The sequence below is a fragment of the Polypterus senegalus genome, chromosome 16, assembly GCF_016835505.1.
Source record: "Polypterus senegalus isolate Bchr_013 chromosome 16, ASM1683550v1, whole genome shotgun sequence".
Lineage (NCBI taxonomy): Eukaryota > Metazoa > Chordata > Cladistia > Polypteriformes > Polypteridae > Polypterus > Polypterus senegalus.
Genome location: NC_053169.1, coordinates 51260062 through 51270564, shown reverse-complemented (window position 1 = coordinate 51270564; position 10503 = coordinate 51260062). Strand labels below are relative to the sequence as shown.

The 10503-nt window shown below is 40.3% G+C and overlaps 1 protein-coding gene across 2 annotated transcripts in view; it reads left to right on the top strand.

Moving 5' to 3' along the window:
• heatr5b (HEAT repeat containing 5B) overlaps window positions 1–10503 on the top strand; it is a 121793-nt gene that overhangs the window by 87955 nt on the left and 23335 nt on the right. For both annotated transcript variants that reach the window (XM_039737848.1, XM_039737847.1), the window contains exon 27: window positions 9193–9372. In XM_039737848.1, coding sequence (XP_039593782.1) covers window positions 9193–9372 — 180 coding nt within the window. The remainder of the gene's footprint in view (window positions 1–9192; window positions 9373–10503) is intronic.

Here is a 10503-nt window from a genome sequence, read left to right as displayed (position 1 = left end):
ATTCCTTACAGCTTCCTTACAAAAGTTGGGCAGGTTTTATATCGAAATTCTATGCGTAATGGTCATAACTGGAAGCAGTTTTTCTCCATTTACTGTAATGGAGATGAGCTTCAACGCCGTGGGGGCGGAGTTTCGTGTGACATCATCACGCCTCCCACGTAATCACGCAGTACATAGAAAACCAGGAAGAGCTCAAAAAAGCGCTTAAGAAAACATGCATTATATAATTGAGAAGGCAGCGAAACAATAAGAAGCGAGCGAGTGACATATATTCAACCATATTAATGAGTTCTGCTACTTCGGAAACAAAGCACGATGTAAACCTACACTTTAAATTAAGTTCATAGACAGGCTGCGCTGGCGTTTGTAATTTAGTGCCTGCCCATATAAGGCCGTCCATCAGCGGCAATCCAATAGCAAACTGCCACGGGTAAATATTCACGGGTGAAGGACTGTGCTTATGGAGAGGAAGATGAGATGGTCAGGGTGGTGTTTGACACAAACTCAGCGAAACTGCGAGAGAAAGTTTTAAGTGCCAGGACTAAGGTAACATTAAATACAGCCATGGACATAGCACGAGATGGCACCAGCACAGCTGGGAACCTTCGATGCATGTACACCGAGCGGCTCACGTGAACTGACGCAGTGCACAGATAAAAGGCAACAGTTCCAAAGAGCTGAACAAAACCGAATTACACAATTGAAAAGGCAGCAAAAATATGAAGCGCCTGATAAGCATATTCATAAATCCAGCTACTGCGGAAACAAAGCACACGGTGGAAAAAGTCAATGTCCCGCTAAAGGAAGACAGTGTAAAAACCCGTGCATGCAGTGTGTCAGGTCTCAGATAAAGAAGAAGACGAGCTGTTTATTGATGCAGTAAGAAACGAATCGATGAATGAAACCTGTCATCTTTACAACGATTGACAAACACGGAATGTAACTTGAACACAACACATCCTACAAATACGAACCTGATTGAAAGAAATAATGATAATCAAATCCTTGATGACAGCAACACTCAGTAACACTCACAAAACAAATACTGTATATTGACAGTCATGTTACGTTATTTTTAAAATGTTCCCTTTTCTTTTCTACCTTTTTTAACACACTACTTCTCCGCTGCGATACGCAGGTATATATATATATATGTATATATATATCCCGCTCTACATACTCGAATAATGGATACTTTATTCGCCATCAATGATTGTTTTGGTAAAGCCATACTCAGTGTATTCATTAGATGAATGGTAAAAAGTAAGAGCGAGGGAGGATGACTCATTGAGGCATGCAGGCTGTAGCGCTGCGTCAACTCTATCTGAATTGCGCGATCACATTTGAAAAACATATCTTTTCAAGTTCTATTTAGTCCATATGTGTCAAACTCAAGGGTCGGGCCACATCCGCCCGGCGTAATTATATCCGCCCCGAGATCATTTTATATACTGTATTATTGTTATTAAAGCCCGGTATATGAAGCGCTGGTAACACAATAAACTACAGATCCCATAATGCAGCTCTTCAGCTGCCTTGCATCAGGGTAACCTGAATGCAATTCAGAAGATACAGAAAACAGCATAATTAAATAAGAATCTGACACTTCAGCGGACGCTTTAACCCTGCACAATCACAAAGTGATTTCAAGTGAAGCTGCTTTTATGGGAGACACAAATGCACCAGTTCACCTTGCCCCACTTTCCCTGTTGCCAAGTACTGTTAAACCAAGTCGTCACTACGGTGTTCCCAAAACGCACTTTGCTGATAAACTGAGCGCACTGCGCACTGAGTTTGCACGGCGCTTTGGTGACTTTGATGAACAAAAAAAGTCCGTCTACATGCGGCTCGAACCTTGTGCATGTTTGGTAGCACATATCTGTGTGAGAAGCTCTTCTCAGTGATAAAGACTAACAAAACAGCACACAGGAGTCAGCCTCACTGATGAGCACCTGCAATCCATCCTGAGAATCTCCACAACACAGAACCTCACAGCAAACAGAAACGAACCTGTGGCCAAAAAGATGCCAGGCGTCCAGCTCTAAAATGACATATGAGCAAAGACAACTGAATGATTTGATTTGTTATTGCACGTAAGAGCGGAGTCAACGTTTTAACAAACAGCGTATTGCACTGATACTGAAATAGCTGTGTGTGTATATATGTAGATATGTATGTATATGTATATATATGTTTATATATATATGTGTGTGTGTATATATGTATATATGTGTATATATGTATATATGTGTATATATATATATATATATATATATCTATATATATGTATATATATCTATATATATATATCTATACTAATAAAAGGCAAAGCCCTCACTCACTGACTCATCACTAATTCTCCAACTTCCCGTGTAGGTAGAAGGCTGAAATTTGGCAGGCTTATTCCTTACAGCTTACTTACAAAAGTTGGGCAGGTTTCATTTCGAAATTCTACGCATAAGGGTCATAACTGGAAGCTATTTTTCCCCATATAATGTAATGGAGTCTTGAGTTGGAGATGGCGCGGGGGAGTTTAGTGTGACATCATCACGCCTCCTACGTAAGTACGTAGAGCACAAGGAAGAACTCCAAACAGCGATCAGCACAAAACGCCATTTCACAATTGAGAAGGCAGAAAAACATTATGAAGCAAATGATGCATACAAGCATATTCATAAGTACAGCTACTGCGGAAACAAAGCACGGCGTGAACCGTAAGTTTATATTAAATTAAGTTCATAGGCTACCACTAGCGTTTGTAATTTAGTGCCTGCCCATATAAGGCCGTCCATCAGCGGCAATCCAATACAAACACTGCCGGTAAATATTCACGTGTGAAGGACTGTGCTTATGCAGAGGAAGATGAGATGGTCAGGGTGGTGTTTGGCACAAACTCATTGAAACTGCGAGAGAAAGTTTTAAGTGCGGGTCTTAGCTGACATTACACGAGATGGCACCAGTACAGCTGGGAACCTTCGATGCAAGAACCCCAAGCGGCTCATGTGAACTGACGCAGTGCACAGACAAAAAGCAACAGTTCCAAAGAGTGCTGAACAAAACCGAATTACACAATTGAGAAGGCAGCAAAAAATATGAAGCGCCTTATACATAGAATCATATTCATAAGTGCAGCTACTGCGGAAACAAAGCACACGGTGGAAAAAGTGAATGTCCTGCTAAAGGAAGACAGTGTAAAAAAAACCCGTGCATGCAGTTTGTCACATCACAGATAAAAAGGAAGACGAGCTGTTTATTGATGCAGTAAGGAACTAATCGATGAATGAAACCTCTTATCTTTACAACGATTGACAAACACGGAATGTAACTTGAACACATCCTACAAATACGAGCCTGATTGAAAGAAATAATGATAATCAAATCCTTGATGACAGCAACATTCAATAACACTCACAAAACAATTACTGTATATTGACAATCATGTTACATTATTTTTAAAATGTTCCCTTTTCTTTTTCATAACTTCTACTTCTCCACTGCGATACGGGTATATATATAAATGTATATATATACCCGATCTACAATACATACTTTAGCATAGACAAGCCACACGCTGTGGCTAATTGTAGAGTCTTAAGCCTCTAACGCCGACATTCGAGGTTCGATTCCCGAGAGGGATGTACTGACTATGTACGCGCTACCCGATTCATTTTACCTTCGATCTCCTTGGTTTGGGACGTATGAAAAATATTAGGTTAACGCAGAATCATGTTACGTTATTTTTAAAATTTTCCCTTTCTTAGCACAAGCACAGCTGAGAAGCTTCGATGCATGTACTCCATAACGTTAAAAATAACGCATTTAATCACACTTTCAATTCCAAGCAAGCGGGAACTTTTGTCAATGCATGATTTCCTGGTACATCCATTACACTGATGCACACATCACAGCTACAAAAATGTTAGAGTCGGAATAAAGCGCGTTCCTACGACTGATCATTTCGACTTCCAGAAGCCTTGATAAAAGCATGGTTTTGTGCACACTGAAAAGCAAGCAAAATTAGATGCATTACAGAAAGCGGACTTTGTGGCTCTTACTGGGGATCATTGGACTTCCGTGACCGTTAGTAATTCTAAATACATCTAATTACAAAATGTTCAATGATCACACTGTTTTAGCCTAATGTACAAAATAATTTTGGCTAATGTTACTCAGAGTTTAAAGAGTAAGCTGGTCAAATTACCTTTTATGTTTCTGACTTATTTTTTAAGAAGAAAACTGCACTTTATGGTGAAATTTTGGTTATTATTATTTAAAGACAATACTATTCTGAAAATGTACTTAAAGTACTTAAACTACCACTTTATTTTTAAGTCTGCCCAATTTTAACCAGGGATGATATTTTTGTTTCTGTTTTGAATTCAAATGCAGTTTAAAGCTTTTTTCAGAAATTAAAACAGCTTCAGTTTACAATATTCATGTCCATGTCTATTATTTGATTCTGTAAGCCCACTAAAACCGTTTTAAAAAAAAAAAAACATTTGCGATTTGGGGCAAATTTCGTGCGATTACATACGATTAATCAAGATTAATTCTTACACAGCCTCTAATTAATTGGATTAATTTTTTAATCGAGTCCCACCTAATATATATATATATGTAGATATATATGTAGATTTGTATATATATGTGTATATACAGTATGTGTATATATATGTATATGTATATATATGTATGTGTGTATATATATATATGTATATATATGTGTATATATGTGTGTATATATATATATATATATATATATATATATATATATATATATATATATATATATATATATATATATATATGCCAGCAACACTCATATCAATGACAAAACAATTACATTAACAATCATCTTACGTTATTTTTAAAATGTTTGCTTTTCTTTTCATAACTTCTTTAACACACTACTTCTCCGCTGGCGGTATTCTGCTATATATATATATATATATATGTGTATGTGTATGTGTATGTGTATGTGTATGTGTATGTGTATGTGTATGTGTATGTGTATGTGTATGTATGTATGTGTGTGTATATGTATGTATAGATATATATATATATATATATATATATATATATATATATATATGTGTGTTTATGTGTAAATATATATATATATATATGACAACAACACTCATCACTCACAACAGTGACAAAACAATTACATTGACAATCAGGTTACGTTATTTTCAAAATGTTTCCTTTTCTTTTCATTGCTTCTTTAACACACTACTTCTCCGCTGCGAAGCGCGGGTATTTTGCTAGTCTATATATATAATTCACTAAGGCAAGACAACCATGGAAAGCATGCGGGAAGGGGCGTGGATTCACTAAGCCTCCGACAAGTGAGACACCTATGGCGCACGCAGGAAGGAACCACGCCCACCAACTCCAAGACCGTTGGATGCGACGACAACTCACAAAGCCACATCCACCAACTCGGACGCGACAACACAGAAAAACCGGCGTCATTTATATTCGTCTGTCATAGAGGTCACATGCAGCTCCGACCCACGTTGACTGTTAATAGAGGCATGTTTCTCGCGGAGGTGAATCACCATATGCGGCGTGTAAAACTGTTTGCGAGGGGTATCCCATGGGATCCTTAAAACTATCCTTTACAACTGAGGTTAAAACACAATGAAGTGAGCAGTCTTTAAAAAACGAGTTTTTGGTTACGACGCACGACCGCGTGCACTATAGCAATCTGTTTTACACGCTGCATACAGCAATTCACACCTGCGACAAACATGCGTCTTCTTAGATACTCCTGCACTTTGTACACACCCCCCTCCCACCGTGGTCGGGTGTCTTGGTGGATTATATATAGAAAGGCAGCCAAAACCGCACAGAGCAATGAAAAGTCTACGTGAGTCACAGGTGCATCTGGACTGTACAAAGACGACAACGACTCGAGTGACGAATTGGAGGTGGGCACATGAGCAGGCAGTGTATACTGAAGGAGAAATCAACAGACTAGCATGACGGAGGGAGCGGAGTGGATGTCCTTCTCCTCTCCTCCCGTTCCACCCTGAGCGCCGCACGGACGTTTGTGTGTTGGTTCGTTCCGTGCATTGGTTAAAACCCAATGAAGGAAGCAGTCTTTAAAAACCAATAAGCCCTGTGCCTCTGTTTCATTACCGTCTCACCTGCTTCACCAATGCAGGCCCCGCAACAGGCAGCCAACCGGGTAACCAAAGTCTTTGGGTTCAGGGGGGAGAACACTTCAAAGTTAGACTAAAAGCAGTACTTACAAATCAAGCATAGCATCACGTCGTTAATCAAATGTTTCATTCTCAAAAGACTCAAAACTGTGATCAGAATTTTACTGAAACTTTGCACAAAATTATATGTAAAGATAAGCTGTCATGGAAGCTAATTTATTTCCTGCTTTTACTAACAACTGTGACATATAATATGAATGAGTGACATACAATATGAATAACCAATCATAGACAACCTACAGTCATGGCCGAAATTATCGGCACCTCGGAATTTTCCCAGAAAATGCACCATTTTTCCCAGAAAATTGTTGCAATTACAAATGTTTCGGTATACACATGTTGTGGACGCTGGCCCGGACACACACACAGACGGACATCGTAAGTTCACCCAACACACGTTTATTAACAATATATTTACAGTTTTCGTGCACTCACAAAACCCCAGTGCCTCCAGCACCGATTCCCCCAATGTCCAGGCCACACAGTTCCAGTGCCTTTCTCCTGGCCGCCTCTAGTCCTCCCTCCAGCTCCATCCTCTTCCACCCGACTTCTGCCGATGACTGGAGGGAGGCGGCCCCTTAAATAGGAACCCGGATGGGCTCCAGCTGCTTCCTTGCATTCCTCGGTAGCCACGCCCCAGTGTGGCTGAAGTGCCGGCTGCGTGCCCGGAAGCCGCCCGGGTGTTCCCTGTCATCTTCTCCCCAGCACTTCCTGGTGTGGCAGAAGTGCTGGGCTCCCGGGATATTCAGGCACTGGGGCGTCGCCTGGCGGCGGCTACGGGTCCCTACAGGGCTGGGCTTCCAAGCCCTTCACCCGATGCCCCCAACATAACCAGGACGGATGCCCCCTCGCAGTCTGGAGGAGGCACAAGCCCTCCTCCGGTCCTCCTGGGCGTCCCGGCCGGGGACCACAATGTTTATTTCCTTTATGTGCATTGGAACAACCCAAAAAATCAGAAAAAAAGCCAAATCTGACATAATTTCACACAAGAAATCAAGCGCTTCCTATAACCATCAACAAGCTTGTTATACCTCTCAACTGGAATTTCCGACCACTCTTCTTTTGCAAACTGCTCAAGGTCTCTCAGATTTGAAGGGCGCCTTCTCCCAACAGGAATTTTGAGATCTCTCCATAAGTGTTCAGTAGGATTTAGATCCGGACTCATTGCTGGCCACTTCAAAACTCTCCAGCGCTTTGTCTTCAAGCATTTCTGGGGGCTTTTAGAGGTATGTTTGGGGTCATTGTCCTGGTGGAAACTCTGACGCAAACCCAGCTTTAAGACACTGGGCCCCACATTGCGCCCCAATATCTTTTGGTAGTCTTCAGACTTCATGATGCCTTGCACACAGTCAAGGCATCTGGTGCCAGAGGCAGAAAAACATACCCAAAACATCTTAGAACCTCCACCATGTTTAACTGTAGATACTGAGTTCTTTTCTTCGTAGGCCTTTCTGTAAACAGTAGAATGATGAGCTTTACCAAAAAGCTCTACCTTGGTCTCATCTGTCCACAAGAAGTTCGCCCAGAAGGATTTTGGCTTCCTCAAGTACATTTTCGCAAACTCCAGTCTGGCTTTTTTATGTTTCTGTGTCAGCAGTAGGGTCCTCCTGGCTCTTTTGCCGTAGCGTTTCATTTTGTTCAGATGTCGACGGATAGTTCGCACTGACACTGTTGCACCCTGGGTCTGCAGAACAGCTTGAATATGTTTGGAAGTTGATTGGAGCTGTTTATCCACCATTCAGACTATCCTTTGCAGTCTTTTATCAATTTTTCTCTTCCGTCCACGTCCAGGTAGATTAGCTACAGTGCCACGTGTTGTGAGCTTCTTGATTATGTTGCGCACAGTGGACAAAGGAACATGAAGATCTCTGGAGATGGACTTGTAGCCTTGAGATTGTTGATATTTTTCCACAGTTTTTGTTCTCAAGTCCTCAGACAATTCTCTGCTCTTCTTTGTGTTCTCCATGCTTAGTGTGGCACACTCAGACACACAACAGAAAGGTTGAGTCAACTCTTCTCCATTTTAACTGTCTTCAGGTGTGATTGCTATATTGCCAGCACCTATTTCTTGTCACAGGTGAGTTCATACGAGCATCATATGCTTGAAATAAAACGATTTACCCACAATTTGGAAAAGGTGCCAATAATTTTAACCGACCCATTTTTGGAGTTCTGTATGACATGATGTCAAATTTGGCTTTTTTTCTCTGTGTTTTGTGTTTTTCCAATGTACGTAAAGGAAATAAACATGTATACCAAAACATTTGTAAGTGCAACAATTTTCAGGGAGAAATGGTGCATTTTCTGGGAAAATTTCAGGGGTGCCGATAATTTTGGCCATGACTGTATATATCATTAGAATGGACTGAAACCCAGCTATTCAATGGTAATGAGTCTTTCACTGTATGTGCTTAAAGTAGGTGAGATCATTGATAAAAGCAGATTCACTCAGCTGTAACCGCAGCTTGCCTCGATATATATGTGTGCAAATCACATATTTTACTAATGAAACAGAGCAAACATTGTGCAAAGGAGACACCATTGGGTATGTAAAAATGTTATTACTTTTAATTGACTTGTGGGTTTACTGCAACGTACACAAACAACTTTGAAATATGGTAAAAGGACACCTTGTGCAATAAGTGGCTACAACTGCTGTAAACTACTTTCTGTTAATTTGGTATAAGTGAAAATTGTTAATATTTATTATAGAAAATTCAGTTTAATATATTTTATACTTCACATATCTCACTCCTGTCTGTACAGGTTCCAGGGGAAATAAGCCAGTAGTGCTGTATCAATAAGAAACAATAAATCAAAATCTGATTTAAGCCAGTTGGCTGACCAGTCCTCCCTGGACATTTGCCAGTCCATTTACAATCAAGATTAGAAAAATTCTTAATAGATCTTTTATACACCCTTCTGTCCTGATCTACCATTGATTAGAATATAAATGTCTCCACAGGTGTGCAGTGCCTGGATTGGTAGTGGAGTGGTGAGTGACCTGAATGATCTGCGACGAGTTCACAACCTGTTGGTGTCCTCTTTGGATAAAGTCCGCACTGGGAAAGGTTCTTCCCTTCAGCTCTATAGTGAGAGTGCTACCACAATGGAGAAACTGTCTGTACTGAAAGCTTGGGCTGAGGTAAACAAAGAGCACACTTCAGAATGCTTCTCAGTAGGAGGCATAATTTTCATAAGAGCTTACTTTTTTGTAATATCTGCTTACCCTAAGTAGCCATATGGGATTACATTTATTCATCATTTAGGGTCCCCTTTTGTATATGGAAGAAGAGATCTTCATTAGTAAGCCAACAGCACCTGTACAGTTATTCAATAGAGGATTCCAGGCTTCCAAATTACTTCAAATAATTATTCCTTTCATCTCTGTTAATTTTCAGTTATTATTCATATACTAAAAACTGGTCAGAAGTTGATCATCATTTGTTTTTCAATTGTCCTAAACAGCAGAAGGAAACTTGAATTGTCATGTAACTGTTCTGTCTGCTTTGGGTTCTTGCGTATGCACATTATTTAGCCTGTTGATTCTCCTGTACATTGTCAGGGCCAGAATAGTCACTGATTGGGCATGAGACAATAGAGAGTTGTAATTGGTTCTCACATAACAAAGAGCATATACTGTTTCCCTTATAAAAAGAGAGATACTTTAGGTCCATTCAAACTGGATAGCCATATGAAACCTGGTGCTGATAACAAAAAAGTAGAGAATTCTGTGGGGGGTCCTAGTCCAAGAGTGCTTTGCAGAACCAGTCGTATTACATCAAGTCAATAGATGGCTCTTAGTTGTCACATTGGATTTGTATTATGACACTAGATTGCATAGAATTATGTAAATTTAAAGGGAGTCTATCACTTTAAATGCACCATGGAACTTGGTTCTAAGAACTCAGGAACCACCAATCAGGAAATGCAGCTAACTGTATACAGAGCTTAGAGGGGGATCTCATAATCCTGAATCTGAATTTATTTTATGAATCCAGCATCACTGATGATGCATTGCTGCACATCCAGAGGATATATCTTGAACCTCAATGTCTGGGTCAGCCAGTGATGCCTAGGAATAGACTAGGTGACAGTTGACTGTAGGGTAAGACTGCACTTGGTGAATAACGGGTTTGCACCCCAATGTGTGTGTTTAGTGAGGAAGAAACCTTATAAGCTATAGACATACCCCCAGAGGATCCCGAGAATGAAGGGGATGAGATACCCCAATAGGTTGGGCCCAATGTTATCAATAAATGCCAATGGCTAAACA